Raw genomic sequence first — 20569 nt, forward strand, 5'->3', positions numbered from 1 at the left:
GTCTAGTTTGTGTTTTATTGCTGTGGAGAGACACCATGACTAAGGCAACTCTTAGAAAGGACATTTAATTGGGACTGGCCTACCGTTTCAGAGGTTTAGTCCATTATCATCGTGGTGGGAAGCATGGCAGTGTGCAGGCAGACATGTGCTGAAGAAGAAACTGAGAGTTGTACGTCTTGATTCTCAGGCAGAAGGAGACTGTGTGCCACACTGCGTTCAGCTTGAACATAGGGGACCTCAAAGCCAACCCCTACAGCGACACACTTTGTTCAGGGCCACACCTGCTAATAATGCCACTCCCTATAGGTCAAGAACTCAAACACATGGGTCTGTGGGGCCTGTTCAGACCACCGTGCTTGTGCCTCAGCTTATGCAGCTTTTATTTCAGGAACGGAGGAGTACTTTTATCACTCAGCTTCTTTGCTGCTTTACTCACATCGCCATCCACATCCGTGTCCCACAACATCACAAGCCAGGCTGTGAGGAATTCTTTTATTTGCATCTCTCTTAACCACTGAACCATCTCTCCAGCTCCTAAAAAGTCTTTCTAATTCAAGGCAGTTCAGAGGCGAAGTATTCCCTGTTTTATCATAGTTTCTTTTACTGGGCCACTAGTAAGGCTACTATCTGCACATTGAATCATGGGTTTTTCTTTCTTTACAGTAAAGGTCAGACCCAGGGTGGCAGGGGGTCTTATTAATTTGTCTCATTCTCTTCCTCTGCTCTGGCTCATTGATTCTTCCCATGGGTTTGAAGGCTGTGGATCCCAGAAACGGTTCTTTTTAGCACAGATCTTAATTGTATTCTACTTCTCTTGTGCTACTTGCCAGCTGTAAGAAATGGCATGGTAACAATCCATCTCATCCTTCATTTTTTTTTCCAATTTTTCTGTCAGATCTGGCTAATGTGGAGAATAGTATCTATATGTCTTTTTTTTTTTTTTTTTTTTTTTTTATTAAAGTTTCTCTTACAAGTGGTCAAGTTCTTTCATGGCGTTGAACTTGAGATGCATAGGCCCGATGACTCTTGCAGCAACCTGCCTAAGATCTCATCTCAGTATGAGCTATTTTCATGCGCTCATGGTATTCTGTAGTTGATCAGCCATTTCAGGGCATCCCTGTACTTTTTCAGAGCACATTTATCAAAGAGGCATACTCTATAACATGGAGAGAAAGCTAGTCATCTTGAGATTTTCCCAAGTATGCCTCAGGCTTAGGCTGCTTTGCTTTGGTTGCACGCCTCACCCAGTAGACCAAACTTGGTGAAAGTCTCATCAGCTTCCTAGTTCTTTTCAGTCCCATTTTCCTTCAAGGAGGCAGTGTTTCAGCTTTGAGATAATATAATATCAGGACTGCTGTTTTAGATAGAATGAAAGAACAAAGGTGTCTGGGAGGTATTTTGCCTGGAATTAATGAATGATTCCCTTTTTCAGTTTCCTAACTTTCTGTGTCCTTACCCATAATTAGTATCCCCGGTCTACAAAAAGTCTGTACTCCTGATGGGATAATCAAGTCATTTGTCATTTTTCCCCAGACCCCTGTTCTTAGTAGTACCCATGTAGACCTCTGCCCCAGTTGAGTGAGACTGGTTACGCTGTGTCTCTCAGCCACTGTCCCAAATCTCTCTACCCTTCCACTTGTGTTGGAGACTACTTCTTGATCCCATGGTTTTGTTTTCTTTCTTTCTTTTTTTTTTTTTTTTTCTTGTTTGTATAGAACATGACTTCCACGTGCTTCTTAAGAAAGGAAGATACTTGGAATAAAGGAATAAAACAGATGGAGTTGATAGTTCACTTGTGTATAAATTTCAGGGCTGAAAATAATTTTGACTTGGAATTTTGACACATTGCTGCATAGTTGTCCAGCTTCTACTGTGCCCACAAAGAAAGCCGGAGTGGTCCTAGTTGCTAATGCGTTTTAGGTGCTGGTCTGCTTATCTATGACCAGACATCTGTATGCACTCATACTGTTCCAAGTTATGTTGATTTGGCTCCTACCTGTTGGCTCTTATGGATTACAGACAGTGCAGTTTTTAAAAAATGCATCTATGTAGTTATTTCATATGCATGGTGGTGGTGGTTGGAGTGAGAAGTGTCTCCCGTAGGCTCAGGTATTTGCACACTTGGTTCCCAGTTTTGCACTGTTTCGAGAGGTGGGGCAGCGTTGCTGGTGGCAGTGTGCCACTGGAGTCAGGCTTTCAGATTGCAGCCTCCCTCCCGGCTCACTCTTGGTGCTGGTGCCTGCAGTTGAAGCTTTAATAGGCGCTCCAATTTCATTCTGTTGCTGTGGCCAATGCCATGCCCGAAAGTTACAGAGAGGAGGAAGGGTTTATTCCGTCTTCCTCTTCCGGGTCACAGCCCATATTTGAGGGCGAAACTTAAGCAGCAGCTTGACGCAAAAGCCAAGGAGGAAAGCTGCTTTCTTTCTGATGATCTCTGGCTCATTTTCTTCTCAAACCCAAGACTATCTGCCTGGAGATGGTGCTGCCTGCAGTGGCCTGGGCTATTGATAACCTAGACAGTCCTCAACATGTATTCCCACAGGCTAATCAGAACGAGGCAATTCCTCAATTCCTGACACACTCCAGGCGGTGTCAGGTTCACAATTCAGACTAACTGGGACAATAGAGTTGTCTCCATTGTTGTATTTGGTTGACATTCCATGCTTTTCAATATGTATTTATACTGGGGATTTTGCTGTTGTAATTTCTGCAGTGTGTAGATATGGTTGTTCTCTTGTATAGTAATATTTTATCTTGAATCAGATATTCTGCCTTATTCAATACGGGTCCTATTGGAAGCTGCTGTACGAAATTGTGATGGCTTTTTAATGAAAAAGGAAGATGTTATGAACATTTTGGATTGGAAAACCAAACAGAGCAATGTTGAAGTGCCCTTTTTCCCTGCCCGTGTTGTTCTTCAAGATTTTACGTGAGTGACCGCATCATTTTACATTAATTACTTGTATTGCAAGTGCACTAGTCTCTAACTTGATAATCTCACTCCTGCTTATGGAATCTCTGGTATAGGATGAATTGGTTAGAAATCTTAAGCCATGGATGTAATGCCTTCTATCACAGAGTAAAATTCAGATTCTTTACATGACCCTGAAAGACTGACCCTTCCTGTTCTGGCTGCTTATAGATTAATTATTGGAAGTATGAATCTTAAACTAAAAGTTGGAGGAGAAAATTCCCCTCATCCACTCCTATAAGCCTAGTTTATGTACCACTGATGTGTGGTATCTCCAATGTGTTGCCGCTTAATGCACATGTTACTGTTCTATAATCATTAATGTGTCCTATTGCCTTGTATCCTTGGTATAAAAAATATTGACATTTGGTACATGTTTGTTTTATATACACATATATTCAGATGGTTGAATGTAAAATTGTAAAGGCTTTGAGGGGGAATAATGGAGGGGTGGTGGGGGAAGGGTATAGAGGAGAGAATTGCACAACCAATTCTGGTGTTCACTTATATATCCAATGCTGTTTTTGGCAGTTTTGCTCCTGAGCACTGAAGTTCTTAGATAATATTAAGTGTTAATTCTCATTAAACCAGGGGGTACATCTAACTTTATATCATAAGGACATTATCAAAAATAAAAAGATGGGTGTTTTTTTTTTTTTTAAAGGAGACAAGTAACTAATTAAGCAATTCGACCTGTAATTTGACTGTTTTTTATTTATTTATTTATTTTTAGTGGAATACCAGCAATGGTGGATTTTGCTGCTATGAGGGAGGCAGTGAAAACTCTCGGAGGTGATCCTAAGAAAGTCCACCCTGCCTGTCCAGCAGATCTCACAGTTGACCATTCTTTACCGATTGACTTCAGTAAATGGTACTGCAATTCAGACGTGTGAAGACAGTAGTACGAGTTAACTGAAGCGGGTGGTATGGAGGTGGGGAGAGCAGCTGTGGCCAGAGTAAAGCCTGTTTGCTCAGAATTGATTAGTACGTTAAAGAAAACTGGAGGGATTCATGGATTAGTGTAATTTTCTGCACTTACTCTAAGTCTAAAGCTATCTTCATATTTGTATTTCTGCTACCATGTTTGATAGAAGTAGGCTTATAATTTGCTTTTGGAGATGAATATCTGAGTTTTCTCTCTCTTTTTTTTTTTTTTTTTTTTTTTAAGTTTTTGAGTCAGGATTTTGCTGTTAAGTTCTGATTGGCCTTGAACCTTATTTATAAACCAGGCTGTTGTCAAACTCCTGCCACTTCCAAGTGCTGGGATTACAGGCATGCACCATCATAGCCAGCTACAGTTTCATTTTAATTTTTTGTTTACTTAACTTTTAGAGTGAATCTGAAGATTTGTCTTTAACTGGATATTGAAAATGCTGAGTTCTCCCAGTACTCTGGTAGGCAGAGGCAGGTAGATCTCTGTGAGTTTGAGGCCACCCTGGTCTATAAAGCAAATCCAGGACAGCCATGGCAACACAGAGAAACCCTATCTTCAAAGACAAAACAAAACAAATCAAAAAAATAAATAAAAGAAAATGCTGAGTCCATTAGAGCTTTATTTTCCTTCCACTTGACCAAAGGGAAACTAGAGAAGCTTTCTGGTTTCTGCCATCAGTCTTCTTTTTATATTCCTTGGAGTAGTGGAATAATACTGAAATTTATCCTAACTCATCATGAGAGTCAGTACTGTGCGTTTTTTTGTTTTTTTTTTTTAAGATTTATTTATTTTATGTATATGAGTGCTCTATCTGCATGTACACCTGTACGCCAGAAGAGGGTATCAGATTCCAATATAGATGGTTGTGAGCCACCATGTGGCTACTGAGAATTGAACTCAGGACCTCTGAAAGAGCAGAGTGCTCTTAACCACTGAGCCATCTCTCCAGCCCCAGTACTGTGTATTAAAACTAATTTCTTTTAAGTTTTTATATGAAAAAAGTATATTGTACATGCTCAAAGTTTTTCACATTGGTGTCGAGCATATAAAAAATGATTATGCCAGGTGTGGCTTTAATCATGGCACTCTGGAGGCAGGGGCAGGGTGGATCTCTGAGTTCAAGGCCAAGCTGCTCTGCATAGTAGGGAGAGAGGTGTGTGATTATGAGCTATTTACTGTTAGGTTTTTATCACCGTAAATGAAATGTACTTAAATCTGGGGTGTTTGAGCTGAGATATTATCTTATTGTATGGCCAAGGTTAGCCTTGAATTCCTGTCAGTTCTCTTGCCTTCCAAGCACTGGAATTACAGGTGTGTGCCACTGTCTTACCTTATTTTTTTCTTTTTATGTAATATGAAATACTCTTAGTATCAAGTTAAATGTATATATCCTTTGAACATCATTCATTTCCAGATAGTGTTGATGATGTGACTTTTTTTAAGCAAAAGTTTCTGTCACTTGTAAATTATTACTTTGTTTCCTTTTTGAAATAATAGTGCAATACAGAATGCACCAAATCCTGGAGGTGGTGACCTACAGAAAGCAGGCAAGCTCTCCCCACTCAAAGTGCAGCCCAAGAAGCTCTCATGCCGAGGCCAGACAGCCTGCCGGGGACCGTGTGATTCTGGAGAACTAAGCCGAAACTCAGGAACGTTTTCTTCACAGATTGAGAATACACCCATCCTGTGTCCTTTTCATTTGCAACCAGTGCCTGAGTATGACATTGTTAATATTTTTAGTGTTGGGCTATTTTTCAGTTAAGAAAATCACGTTCTTCTGTCTGATTACTGTTGCATTACCTTCAAACTTACATTCTGACTTGCCTGCTCTCTAGAGCCAGGCTGTCCTGGAAAGCTTCAGTCTTCCTGCCTCAGTCTTCCAGGTGTTGTCACTAAAATGTGTGCTGCCGTTCTTACCTGCATAAAGTTGCGAAGTTTTCCTCTTTGTTAGTCAGTTACCCTTTTTAAAAATTTTAGCAAACAGGGCTGAAGAAATGGTTTAATGGTTAAGAACACTTGTTTCTCTTGTAGAGTTCCCAGCATCCAGGGTAGCTCACAACCAATTGTAGCTTCCAATTCCAGGGAATAAGCTACTTCTGACCTCTGCAGGCTCCTGCATGGATATATACCTGAATATATATACATAACACATAAAAATAAAATAAAAACATAGAGTGAACAAATCTACCTTTTGTTTAAGAAGTATTAAAACATTTAAGGTTTTAAGTAGCTAAGAAAATATTCACATATGCATAATAAATGCCAAATGATGCAGTAATTTTGTCTGTGAATCTTTCAAGTACTGTATTGTAAAACCTTGGCTTAGTGTTTCTATAAAGCTTTAAGTTACAGTGATAACCATACCTCTCATAAGGATTAATTATGCTGATTCCTTTGCTGTACAGTTTCAGTAATTTTATGTAATAACTCCTTACTGTTAATAACACTAATTTTTAAGAGTGTGTTGACTTGAGAGAATAACACCTTTTATACACAAGACAAGAAGTATATATACAAAGTAACATTCTGACAATACTCGTTGATTCAGAATGACTGTTTAAGAAAATGTTATTTTATTTTTTTATATAATATGTATTTACCTGCTTGAGTTTAAATGCCCCATGCACATGCAGGAACCCTCAGAAGCCAGAAAATATCGGCTTCCTTAGAACTGTAATTGCAGATGGTTGTGAGACAACCACGTTGGTGCCGGGAACTGAGCCTGGCCCCTTTGCAAAGGGCAGTCTGTTGTCTGAAGTACTGAGCTGTCCAGCCTCATGAATTACTGATTTGGGTTTCTCAGTAACTGGCTGTCCTGGAAATTGTTCCGGAGAACAGGCTGACCTCAAACTCGTAGGGATCTGCCTGCCTCTGCCTCCCAAGTGCTGGGGTTAAAGGCGTGCTCCACTATCACCCAGCGTTATTTTGTTTTTTTTGTTTGTTTGTTTTTAAGACAGTTTCTGTGTGTAACCTTGGCTGTCCGAGAAGTCTTTCTGGAGAGGAGGCTCGAATTCACAGAGACCTGCCTTCCTCTGCCTTCCCAGTCCTGGGATGAAAGGTGTATGCCGCAACCACCTTGCCAAATTACTGATTTTTTTAATTGTCATCTTTGTAAATGCAGAATAAAGTGTTAACTGCAGTATTTTTATTTCTAAAGATGTGACCTGGTATGACATTTTTTTTCATTGCTTTTTTTGAGACAGGGCTTCTCTGTGTAGCCTTGGTTGTTCTGGACTCACTTTGTAAACCAGGCTGGACTCGAATTAACAGAGATCTGCCTGCCTGTGCCTTCCTGAGTACTGGGATCACAGGTGTGCACACTGTGCCCAGCCTAGTATAGCATTTAAATTTCATTTTGATTCTGAATTTCAGAATATTACTGTATAGTTTCTGCTTGTGTAAAAATAGTGAGTCTGTTTGTAAATGCATCAGTAAAGTGTTAATTGTAAATTTGAAGAAGAATTAGAGGAGTTAGATAGTTGAGAGTTAACATTTGGCCCCTGAAGTCAGTCTAATTTGAGGTCATGTTACGGTCTAACACACAAAAGATATTTTGTAGTACCAAGCTCTGTGGAAATAATAGGAGTGAAGTTAGAGTACCGGTTCCTAAGGACTGAGTAAAACCTCTGCAGTGTGCTATGGCTGCAAAATTCAGTTAGCCATAAATTTTTAAAATAAGCTTTGTTGTTTTTTTTTTTTTTAAAGGTCACAAAGAATTATAATTTCTAGAACCCAGGTGATACACAAAAATTAAGTTTTATTGATAACTCTGGAAACGTTACTAGCTACTGGTTGAAGTAAATGATTTAAGCAGTTTGAAATTTTTTTTTAAATGTCCGTTAGATTTTTAAAATTAGTTTGCTAGAAGTATTATTGTTTACTGCCTAGAGGTGAATGTTGTTTCACTTCAAATAAATTAATGTAAGCTCTATTTATAACCCAAGTAATTTACTTAAACATGAAAGAGAAGCTTCTGTTTCAGTGGAGTTGAAGAAAAGACTTGTGAAAGATTTTTTTAAACCATAAGGTGACATTTCCAGTGTCAGTAGTGTTAATTCCCATCTGCCTGTTTTAACTGGCACAAAGGCCAAAGGGGTGAGAATGTGCATGCACACTTTTCATTGATTGGACTCATTGTCCCATTTCCTTCCAGCATGGCTTAGTTTCCTTTCTTTCATCATGGTCGGACTGGCTTACAGCAGTATGAGCACAGTTTTGAGCACTGATGTGGACTCTGCTTTGATATACTCAGTAGTATAATAGTTATATAGCTGTCTTGCATGCAGTGTAAAGCAGAAAGAGCTTTCTTGTTGAGAAAGAAAATAATTATGAAAAAAAAAACAGTCCCGGGTACTTTTTAAATGTATAAGAGTGAAGATTTAGACACAAAGGAAATGATTTTGTTATAATACCTGTATTTAATTTCAGCATTTCATTCTTTTAGACCTGAGACAGTGTTAAAAAATCAAGAAGTAGAATTTGGCAGAAATCGAGAGAGGCTTCAATTTTTCAAGGTATAAATGATTTGGTGAATTCTTGATTAATATTTCTAAAATACTGATACTGTATACTTTTTATATTTACATTTATGATCAGCTTTATAGTCATGGAACTTTCTTTTAGCCCTCATATTTGGCATATTTAAGCAACAATAATAAAAATAATGAGAACCATGGCTGTATTGTAAGTGAACAGTGGATAATTCTGTTCCTTGGCTTTCCTGTCTTAGAGCACAGTCCTGGCCCAGAGCTTGGTACATAGTTGAGAATGACTTCAACCTGATTTCTCAACCTCCAGCTTCCCAAGTGCTGGGATTATAAGTATATACCACTATGCCCAGCTTAATTTGTTTTTAATGATTTTCACAATGCCATATGCTCACTATCTGTGTGTTTTTAGTATTTATTTTAAACTTGGAGTTGGCCATTTTGAACATTGGCTAACATTTTAGTTTCAATGTTTATTTCTGTCTTGATGATGAATACAAAGGTATACAATGCACTAACACTGCTTCTTCAATCCAAACAAAATACAGTGGAGCTCAGGAGCTTTTAAGAACGTGGCAGTCATACCTCCTGGAACTGGAATGGCTCACCAAGTGAACTTAGAATATTTATCAAGAGTAGTTTTTGAAGAAAAGGACCTGCTCTTCCCAGACAGCGTAGTTGGCACGGATTCTCATATCACTATGGTGAATGGATTGGGGATTCTTGGGTGGGGTAAGTAAGTATATGTGGTTTCTTTTTAAGAAGAAGTAACAGAAACATCAGAGGACATAGCGCTTCTTTGAGGCTGCTTTCTCATCTTAGCAACAGAGGAACAGACTTAAGAGTTTGTGAATTGTGTAGTAAAGGTGATTTATGAAGAAAAAATTGGCACAATGCCCTCACAGCACCCCTGCCAGGCAGTTACTATAGTAGCTGATGGTGAGGTCTATGGCTGTGGTGTCATTCTGAGAATTCTTCTGCACCTCCTGCTGCCTGTATAGATCTGAAATCGGCCAAATCATTTTAGTCAGTTGTTGATCATCTCTTGCCTACTACCCCATTTCTGAAATGTCACTATTACGAACAAACAACTGTTTCAAGATTAAGCACAGTTGCTTCTTGAAATCCCTAATCCTTCTCATCAATTTAAGAGTACCCCATGGACTGGAGAAGTGGCTCAGAGGTTAAGAGCACTGGCCATTCTTCCAAAGGTCCTGAGTTCAATTCCCAGCAACTGCATGGTGGCTCACAACCATCTATAGTGGTTGTTTTCTCAGTTATATAAGGGGAGTCATTCTTTTTAAAAGGTTCAGGTTCAGAGTCCACAGTAAAAGAGTGCTCCTTGTAAGATGCTATGCAAGTCACGTTCATGAAACACGGGAGATTTTTAAAGAATTATTTATTTTACATATGAGTGTTCTATCTTGTAGATCACCTGCATGCCCGAAGAGGGCACCAGATCCCAGTATAGGTGGTTGTGAGCCACCATGTGGTTGATGGGAATTGAGCTCAGGACCTCTGGAAAAGCAGACAGTGTTCTTAACTACAGAGCCATCTCTCCAGCTCACATGAGGTTTTTGAATGGTACATGGCTAACTTAAATTGTCAGCTGTTCTTTGCTGATGCACTTGTCCTTCTCAACAGGAGTTGGAGGCATTGAGACAGAGGCAGTTATGCTTGGCCTGCCAGTTACTCTTACTTTACCAGAGGTGGTTGGCTGTGAGCTAACTGGCTCATCCAATGCTTTCGTTACGTCCATAGATATTGTCCTTGGCATTACAAAGGTAAGCTCAAATTATAGTTGTTCCATTACTTACTTGTTTAACATCTTTATGTAAACAGAGAAGCCTCACAAGAGCTCAAACTTGGGATTTATGCTTCCATCCTTAGTTCTTACATTATTAGCTATGTCATAATATTATCATAGTAATTATAACGAGTGTAAAATATAATACATACTTGTAAGTACAAAAAAGTCACTGTGTACTTGTTACCTGTTAGCACATAAATAACCTCATTACAAGCCTGTGAGTTAGTTACTATTGTAATTATTTTAATTGAGAAGAAAATACATGTAGCCAAGTCATTTATCAAAGGAATACAAAGCTGAATCCACCAAGGCTTCTGACCCAGGAGGCCGTGCACTTAACAGTTATATGTCATTGCCTCATAAATAACTTGTTGACCATATGGACTTACAGAGGGGATTGACGCCTGTAATCCCAGTACTCGGGATGCAGAGGCAGGTGGAGCTCTGTGAGTTCCAGGTTAGCTTAGTCTACAGCGGGACTTCTAGGACAGCCAAGGCTACACAGAGCCCTGTCTTGAAAAACAAATAAAACAGAAGAATGTTACATTTAGGCTGGGGTTGGTGGTGCAGGCCGGGAGGCAGATCTCTCTGAATTGGAGGCTGGCCTGTTCTGTACAGCAAGTTTCAGGACAGTTAGGACTACATAGAGAGACCCTGTCTCCCAAAACACAAACAACAACAACAACATTATATTTAACATACTTAATTAAGAAGCCAGGTGTTGGGCTGGAGAGATGGCTCAGCAGTTAAGAGTGTTGGTTACTCTTATAGAGGACCCTGGTTCAGTTCCCAGCACCTACATGGCAGCTCACAACTGTCTGGTATGTAACTCAAATTCCTGTGAATCCAGCTCCCTCATACACACATATATGTAGGCCAAAGACCACAAAAAAAAAAAAAAAGCCAGGTGTGGTGCCATGTGCCTATAATCCCAGCACTCAATAGATTGAGATAGGGAGGATCAAAAATAATTTTTTTATGTGTATGTATATGTCCATGTTCGTGTGTATGCAAAGTGCTGGTAGAGGACTGGCAACACCCATACTTGTTGTATTGGTTTTTGGCCTTTGTTTTGAGACAGAATTTCTCAATGGCCTGGGCCTGGTCAGGACCTCTCCAAGTGGACTGTGCTAGCTAAGAGTCCACCTGTCTGGCTTTCCAGTGTTGGGATCACCACACATTCTGCCATGCTTGACTTTTTGGGTATGAAGCTGAGGCCCTTGTGCTTATAAGAAATAGTTTACCAACTGTACTATTTCTCCAGTTCCTACCCTCAGTTTTTAAAAGATCACAAAGTTAAATTGAGAAACGTACAGTTTACTGCTGCTTATATATTTATTTATTTATTTTGTGTCTGGGTGCATGTGGAGGTCATGAAGACAACTTTGAGAAGCTGGTTTTCTCCTACCATGTGGGTCTCAGGGATCAAACTCAGGTTACCAGGTCTGATAGCAAGCACCATAACACCCTGAGCCACCTGACCCTCCTCCCAATCTTTTCTTTAAAAACCATTACTAGATACTGCTTTAAGATACATCAGCAGTAGAAAGGTGACAGTGTCTGACTTCTTCCTTGTCAGCGTTAACATTACTCTGAGGTAGTAGGTAGCGTTCTTGATGCCTAGAAAAAACAAGCACTGGCTACGTGTGTTTAATATACTGAGTAATAAGTTGTATATTGCAGTCTTAATTTTTCTGTTTTTCACTAAATTTAAGTTCTGTTTTAAAAAGCATGCACTAGAAACATGGTTCACACATAATTCTAGTATGGGTCCCTTCTCAGCAGTTTTGGTATGATGACTTCGAGATCCTGTACAATGTAAAAACAATAGTGCCACCTTCTCAGCTGTAACAGTGATTTCTTTTTCCCTAGCTGGAAAACACGTGGCATCTTAGGAAAATGATTAATTCAGTGCTTGTTAACAAAGATCACAAGGTTAAATTGAGAAATGCACAATTTACTCCTAAAGGAGGAGAAGCTCTATTTTCATTTTAAAGAAATTAGTTCTTCAGACTTCCTAAAATCAGGCTACTTTCGATCCTTCTGGCTGATTTTCTTAACAGGATTACTATTTGTGTGGTTGACATCTTATTGAGAGAGAATTTTTATCTCTTATGAATATTTATTGGATATGTTCTGTTTCTGTTGAGGTCCTGTTCTTTTTATGGTCTTTATAGGATTAACAATGTTATTTTTCCAAATACAAATATTGTGGCACTTCATTAATTGGATTAAGGCAGCACTAGGCCTAATCTGTTTTCTTTAGACTTTTATATTATAATTATTTATGTGTTTGTATCTGTGTGTATTATATCTGTGCTCATGAATACGGTGCCCAAACTGGACTAGAAAGGCGTCAAGTCTCTGGAGTTGGAGTTAAAAGGCCATTGTGAACCGCTTTTTGGGTGCTGAGAGCTGAGCTCTGCTCTTCTGCAAAAGAGAAGTACACACTCTTAACCACTGACCCATCTCTCCAGCTCCCCTATTTGTCTTTTTATCCTGAAAATCTAAGACCATGGGCCTGGAATCCAGTTCCAGGACACCCAACCTCCTCTTCTGGCTTCTGCAGTCAATGGGCGTGAATGTGGTTTATAAGCAAAACATCCATACATATAAAGAAAAAATAAATCATAAAAAAATAAACATTTAGAAGATGTTTTAGGGCTGGAGAGATGGCTCAGAGGTTAAGAACACTGGCTGTTCCTCCAAAGGTCCTGAGTTCAATTCCCAGCAACCACATGGTGGCTCACAACCATCTATTGTGCGATCAATTCTGGTGCACAAGCACACGTGCGGGTAGAATGCTGTATAAATAATAAATAAAAATTTAGGGGGGGGAAAAGTTGTTTTAATTACCTGGTAGTAATGGATGATTTTTGGAGAAATTCGCTTTTTAAATTTGACCAAAATGAATTTACCTATAATAATGTTGCTGTAAATATTTGAGCTAATACTAATAATTTGAAGTGTTTTGCAAAGCATCATATAATTTTAAGTACATTATATATAGTTTCTTAAGTATATTATTATTTCATAAACTACAGAATGCCAACAGTTGTTAAAAAAACATTATTTTATGTGCTGTTATGAAGAAAATGGGCTGCTAGCTTGTGGACATTCCAAGGAATCTAAGATATTCTTTGATTCCAGAGACATTAATATGAGGATTGTTTTCCTGAGTATTTCAGGGGTTTGTTTTGTTTTTGGGGATAGTGCCTCACTATGCAGCTCTGGCAGTTGTAAAGGTCAGCCTCTACCTCCCAAGTGCTGGGATTAAAGGTGTGAGCCCCCATGTCCCCTTCCTCCTTCCTTCCTTCTTCCAAAAGATCACTCTTTAACTGTTTCTCTTTTCTTTTTTATTTTTAATTTAATCTAATTGTACTTTATTTTTTCGAGACAGAGTTTCCTGTGTAGTCTTGGCTATCCTGGACTCTGTGTAGACCAGACTAGCCTTGAACTCACAGAGATCCACGTGCCCCTGCTTCACTGAATGCTGGTACTGCAGGCATGTGCCACCACAGCCAGCTTACTGTTTTTCTTAAAATACCAGTAAAACTAGTATGAATTTGTTTCATACAGTAAAAGACCTTATCCTTAGTATTGGTTAAAAATTTATCTTTATAAAATTTTTTTTACTTTTCTAGAAATCTATGCTAATTTTATTTTTGCTGATATTGTGTTGTTTTGCATATCCCTAAAAGCACCTCAGACAAGTAGGAGTGGCTGGAAAGTTTGTTGAGTTTTTTGGAAGTGGAGTTTCGCAATTATCTATTGTTGATCGAACTACCATAGCAAACATGTGTCCTGAATATGGTGCTATCCTCAGCTTTTTCCCTGTTGACAATGTGACGCTCCAACACTTAGAACATACAGGTAAGAGAATATAAACTGATTGTATTCCCACTGTAGCTGCTTGAGAGTACTCTGTAACAAACTACTAAGCCACATATGCTATTGAATATTTATGAAACAGTGATTCTCTAATCTTAATAGAGGTCCCTTAACGAATCCTCAAAACCTAGTTTCTTGTGATTGGCTGACAACATGTTGAAGGAATGACTCAAACCACTGATAATCATACACCTTCCTCCCCACAGAGAACCCTTCCACCTGTACTTAATAGAGGGGCTACCGGATAAGAGTTTGTTGAATGAGAAGCAGTGTAGGGTTCCAGGTTCCAGATCTTTGTGTAGCTACCCTCAAAATGATACTTAGTGTTTCATGAAACCACTATTGTTTTAACAGTACATCTTTTTCTCTTATGAAGAACTCTTTAATCTCTAATTAAAGATACATTTTGAGAGGTGGGATCTAAGTTCTTAAGTTTGCAAATAGACAGGTTAGACGGTACCCTTGAAAAGATGCATTTGATGGTAGACCATTCAAGAGGAAAAGTACTTTTTGAGAAGCCAGCACTCATGCTCTTAGGTTTATCTTTCCATATGAGCATTTCTCTTTCTAAGATTTATTTATTTACTATGTATACAGATTTCATTTTTAGATAGTTGTAAGCCACCATGTGGTAGCTGGGAATTGAACTCAGGACCTTTGGAAGAGCAGCCAGTGCGCTTAACCTCTGAGCCATCTCTCCAGCCCTGAGCCCTTCTCTTATGTCTGTTAAACTGCCTTTATTGAACCCCAGTTCTGTTTCACCTTATTACCTACATATTAATCTGAGTTTAGATACTGGTGGGGTTTGTTTTTGCTTTTCTTTTTTTGTTGTTGTTCTTTTGTCTTACTGTATAGCCTAAAATTTAGTGGCTTACAAAATACTGGTAGGCTGTTTAGCTCTGGTAGAGCACTTGTCTTACACCCCAAGGTCCTGACCAATCAAAACCAGACAATTAGCACTTGTTGCCTCATGGTTTCAGAGGGTCGATGATTGCAGTTAGGGCGCAGCAGGAAATGCTTGTTGCTGCTTTGTGTCTAGAGCCTTAATTCACAAGCTGGAATCCTGAAGACGTTCTCACTTGAATGTCAGCTAAGGACTCGGGGTCATACATGCCAATGTGGTGTGTTGGGGGGGGGGGTTCCTCGGCACTCTGGTGAGTGGCCCTGTCCAAGGTGAGTAGAGCAACAGACGAGTGTAAGTAAACATGTAGATGAGTGGAACTTAGCTCCTGCCTACCACTGCAGTTTCACATCCCTGTCTTCAAGATCTCACCCATCTTTACTGCATTTTATTTTGCTGTTCCTCTTTTTTAGGTTTTGACAAAACCAAACTTGAGTCAATGGAAAAATACCTTAAAGCTGTGAAATTGTTTCGAAATGAGACTTCTTCAGAACCTGAATATTCTCAGGTACGAGGCAAGTCACTCACCGTGGAGTACTTAGAAGAATAAGTGCTTGTGCATGAGCCCCTAGGTTTGAATCCTAGTTGTGTTTACTAGCTAGGTAACTTTAGGCAGTGCACCCAGTAGAGTTCTTAGATTAAATGCAGATCTGTAGAACAGTCCAGCCATGTAGTCAGTGCTCAGTGAGGAGCAACTGCTAGGAAGAAACGCCACTTTGACTTAATGAGAGATAGCTGTTAATAAAAATTGCATTTGTACCTGGGTGAGGTAGTGCACCCCTGTGATCTCAGCACTCTGGGAGGCAGGGGCAGGCGGATCTTTCTCAGTTGGAGGCCAGTCTGGTCTATAAAGTGAGTCCAGGATAGCCAAGGCTACACAGAGAAACTCTGTCTCAAAAAATTAATGAAGGAAAGAAATTCCATTTGTGACCCATTATTTTAATTTTATAACAGCATTTACATAGATTCTGGTGGAAGTAAATTTTGCAGCATTTTGTGAAATCTGCCATTTTGATTTATATTATTGGAGCAGGGTATACACATGTGTACAGGTGCCCACAGGGTCCAGAAGAAGGCATCAGATCCCCTGGAGCTAGAGTTTTATGAGTGCTGGGAACAGAGCTTGGATCCTATAAAAGAGCAGCATGTCTCTTAACCACCAAACCATTTCTCATCTAGCTTTAACTCTAAATTCTAATTCTTTCTGATTTAGAATAAGCACTGTAACATTTCCACTGCTATACAAATTGTAGTTTTTATGATGTCTGCGTTTAGTTTATGACTATTTTGTACCAAACACACATGTGGTACACATACATACAATGTAGGCAAACAGTCATACATACGAAATAAAACTAAATCTTCAAAAAAATAATAACAGATTCCTTCAGTGTTTACTTAAGGCAAAGACTAGGATTGCTTGAATTCATTAAATAGAGTAGGACCCTCCAGAATAATCTTGGCTATTAAAGAATTGATGAGACTGTAATGAAGAATTACCAAATTTGCTATACCTAGCCACATAAAATGTGCAAAGGAAATGATAAATATTTGGAAAAAATAGCTAATTGGAAATTGATAGTTTAACAAAAATGACTTTTTAACCAAGAAATAAAAACTTGCTCATAGGAACCTAGCCAGTAAGATAAAAAAAAAAAAAAAAAAAACTTTCTCTGCCTGTTCCCTGATTCACATGTGAGGTGACTGGGGAGAAGTGTTTACTAACCATTAACTTTGTGATCTTGAGAATAAGGTATGGATGAAATTAGAACTCAGAAGCAGTGAGCAGGTGTCTGTTGTGACAGTGGTTTTGATTTTGTTGTTAATGTTGTTGTTTTAGACAGCCTTGTGTAGCCCAGGCTGGCTTACTGTATAGTTGAGAATGACTTTGAACTTAAAATTGTCGTGTCTCTGCCTTTGGATTACAAGTAGTGCCCCATCAGGGCTAATTGTGTGTGATGCCCACGGCCTCACGCATGCTAGCAAGCCCTTTAGCAAGCTACATCCCCAGTCCCTTTGATATCTGTATTTGTAGAGAAAAACCAGGGGGAACCATGGTTTCTGTAAGTTGTGTAAAATAAGTGTACTCATTCTGCTTTTAAAAGTTGTCTTTCTGATCTCCTCTCTTCCTCCACCGTTTTCTTAGGTGATACAGATTAATCTGAATTCAATAGTTGCGTCTGTCAGTGGTCCAAAAAGGCCTCAGGATAGAGTTGCTGTAACAGACATGAAAAGTGATTTTCAGGCTTGCTTAAATGAAAAGGTAAGTAGTTTGCTACTTCTCTGATGTCTGCTAAGTGGTAAAGTGCCAACAGGGTTTGGGATTGATTACTGCTTTCCCCCCCCATATATTATGGCATGTGCCAGCAGCCTTGTGAGGGTCAGAGTTTGGATCATATCTGTTGAAAGTAATCAAAAGTTAATAAAGTTAAGTTTCTTAGTCGCAGTGTTCTTTGGAGCGCCAATCAGCATCACGTGCCCTGCCCTTGGATCTGACAGCACAGACAACATCTGCATTCCTGAACATTTTACTGGGCAGCTCCATTACAGGCTTCTTTGGCATACTACTAGGAAGACGTTACTATACTTGTGTAATTATTCTGTGAAATTAGACAGAAGCAACAAAAACCAGCAACCTTGGCTTTGAGGGTTTCTTTTTCTTTTGTCTTAAAAGTTACGGCCTTAGTTTTGTCACGCACTCTGTCCTGTTAGTAAAAGCCAGAGTTGGCTTTGTCTCCCAAACCTTGTTTTTAGAGTCTTGTTAATTTTTATTTGGAAAATACTAAACTCACTCAGAAGTAAGTTGGTGTCTGATGGACTGCTGTGCACCTGTCGGGCAACTTCACTTACTAACTCATAGTAAATCTTGTTCCTCTCTTCTGCACTCACACAATTGAGTCATGTGGAGCAGATCTTCAGAGCAGGAAGATTTGCTGCCATGTCTTGAATTCCTGAATAGGAAATGTGTGAGTTAGAGCTGGACTCTGGTGGTTGCCTGTAATCACGGACTATATGAAGTGTTGCCACTAGACCCCTCTTGTGACACCCTTAAAAGAAACCCACCGTCGGAATGGTGGCCCTTACCTGTCACAGTAGACCTTGACTGTTGAGTGTCATATGTTAAGTTGTAATATGTACATGCAAATTTATAGGTTGGATTTAAAGGCTTCCAAGTTGCAGCAGAAAAACAAAGTGATACTGTCTCTATTCATTACAATGGAAATGAGTATAAGCTCTCCCATGGGTCCGTGGTCATTGCTGCAGTCATCAGTTGTACCAATAATTGCAATCCATCTGTCATGCTTGCTGCAGGTAGGTTGCTGTTTATGACCACATATTCTCTCTTGTAAGTTACTGTATGCTTTCCTGTTTTATTAATTTCTCTTCTTAGGTGATATATCCATGTTTGTGTTTCATATTGAGACACTGAAATTTTTAGTTGTTAGGAACTTTTAATTTGATTTATAGTATTTTTATTACACAGAAGGTAGCTTTAGGAAAAAACTATAATTTGCATATTTATTGATTTTAAGTTGTATCTGTCTCTTGGGTGAATTTAGAAGTACCACTAATCAGCAGGTACTGCTTGGCTTTTTTTCACCAGTTTACCATCACAGTATACTAGGTCCCATTTACGTAAGTGAGGGATTCTTGACAAGGATTGTCAGTTTATGTATACAGTGATTTTTATAAAACTATGACTCAATTTTAATTGCTCTTTGTTTGCTTTAATTATGAATCAATCAATGTAGTAATATATATATTCTTTCTTTTGTTTGTGTAATCCCATTGTGTCAGCCTCTCTAATAATTTGCATCATGATGACTACTTTAGCAACTAAAAATTTCTTTTTTAAGATTTATTTATTTTATGTCTGTGAGTGCTCTATCTCCATACACCCCTGCATGTCAGAAGAGAGCATCAGATCCTAGTATAGATGGTTGTGAGCCATCATGTGATTGCTGGGAGTTGAACTCAGGAACTCTGGAAGAACAGAAGGTGCTCTTAACCGCTGAGCCATCTCTCCAGCCCTCAACTAAAAAATTTCAGTCTGTCTTCAGTGAACTGAATCAGTAGAGTAAAGTGCAGAGTAATGATAGTAAGTTTATGAGTTTGAGCTTTTTACTATAAATTGCAGCCTAAGATATTAAACATCCCCTTTTCTTGATTTTTATTCTGATGTGAAGGAGGTAAGGGTACATTGTCATAGTCATTGTTGATTTTGCAGGTCTTTTGGCTAAGAAGGCTGTTGAAATTGGTCTGCGAGTTAAACCTTATATAAGGACAAGTCTATCTCCGGGCAGCGGGATGGTTACACATTACCTCAGCTCAAGTGGAGTGTTACCCTATCTTAGCAAACTGGGGTAAGTGACACTTGCTGTTATTTATACCTAGGTGTTAGACATATTTGTTCGTAAACAGAAAGAAGATCAAGAGGAAAAATACTACATGTAACGGTGGACGGCCCCTCAGAGTCAGTACAGGGCACACACAGACACAAAGGAGATTTTTTCCCCCAGAAGGGCAAGGCAGGGGCCCTGCAAAGGCAGACAGCAAGCAGCAGCAACAGCAAGAAACCAGCAACTAGGTGGGTGGTTTTGGTTTTGTGTTTTTTAAGAGTGGGTTTTTAAGGAGAAACGGGAAATCTGTGCTACGAGGAGTTGGTGAGTCTTGATTGGATATGTTAGCCAAATAATGAATTTTGATTGTTTTACCTTTTTAGTCTCAGGAATGAGTTGAGTCAGTGGCCAAATAAGGGAATAGACCTTGGGGAGCTACTTTTTGGAATGTAATCAAATGGGTTTTAGCAAAAGAGAGAAAGAAAGGTGAAAGGTGAAACCATGTTTGCAATGGTTGGGTCTGCTAAAGCCCTTCACTTGCCATTATCACACAGTCTTGAGCTACCATGCAGATACTCATTGAGGGTATGAATTGCATTGATTTAATTGAGCACATCTTTAGTCCCAGCATTTGGGAGGCAGAGGCAGGGAGGTCTCTGTGAGTTTGAGGCCAGCCTGGTCTACAGAGAGAGTTCCAGGAAAGCCAAGACTACACAGAGAAGCCTTTTGGGGTGGAGGTATTGAACAGATTGTCTTTATTCAGGTTTTGCAAAATTATTGGATTCACAATACTTTATCTGTGAAGCTTAAGAGACACTTAGCTTTTACATTTTTTTTTTAATAGTTTAAAAATTGATGACAATCTAATTTTGGAAAATAATATATAAATTATCAGTCCTTTTGAAAGTCTCGTAAATTTTAGATTTTTTTTTTACTTTGCTTTTAAAACGGCAGCTAAAGTAATTTAGGGGATTATGTTTGTAATCTTATACTGAAGTTCTGTCGGGGATTCTTCTTAGGTGTAATTGGTTGAGAGTTGAATAATTTACTGCTCCTGGAGTGCCTCTTTGCTGTTTTGGAACCTTTGATGAACTGTTATAGTAAGGTCATCCTGATGCTTTATATTTTTAAATATGCCTTTCAAGTGGAAACACAACAAGATTTTTTTTAAGTGGTTCTGTTATGGTTGTAGTTATAACAGGAGCTTTCTGGTGTTGTGTGATCAAGATTTCTGA

The 20569-nt window shown here is 39.0% G+C and overlaps 1 protein-coding gene across 2 annotated transcripts in view; it reads left to right on the forward strand.

Annotated features, from left to right (window-relative positions):
• The window catches only part of Ireb2 (iron responsive element binding protein 2), a 45832-nt gene that overhangs the window by 12440 nt on the left and 12823 nt on the right, over positions 1-20569 (forward strand). The window contains exons 3-13 of one of the 2 annotated variants that reach the window (XM_055621849.1): positions 2764-2929; positions 3705-3842; positions 5403-5621; positions 8350-8419; positions 8941-9124; positions 10037-10176; positions 13904-14075; positions 15408-15502; positions 17141-17257; positions 18147-18306; positions 19223-19358. In XM_055621849.1, the coding sequence (XP_055477824.1) occupies positions 2764-2929; positions 3705-3842; positions 5403-5621; positions 8350-8419; positions 8941-9124; positions 10037-10176; positions 13904-14075; positions 15408-15502; positions 17141-17257; positions 18147-18306; positions 19223-19358 (1597 nt within the window). Of the gene's footprint in view, positions 1-2763; positions 2930-3704; positions 3843-5402; positions 5622-8349; positions 8420-8940; positions 9125-10036; positions 10177-13903; positions 14076-15407; positions 15503-17140; positions 17258-18146; positions 18307-19222; positions 19359-20569 lie in introns of those variants that run through there. The other variant, XM_055621850.1, reaches the window with a different exon arrangement.

The sequence above is a fragment of the Psammomys obesus genome, unplaced genomic scaffold (assembly GCF_907164565.1).
Source record: "Psammomys obesus unplaced genomic scaffold, mPsaObe1.curated_primary_1811, whole genome shotgun sequence".
Lineage (NCBI taxonomy): Eukaryota > Metazoa > Chordata > Mammalia > Rodentia > Muridae > Psammomys > Psammomys obesus.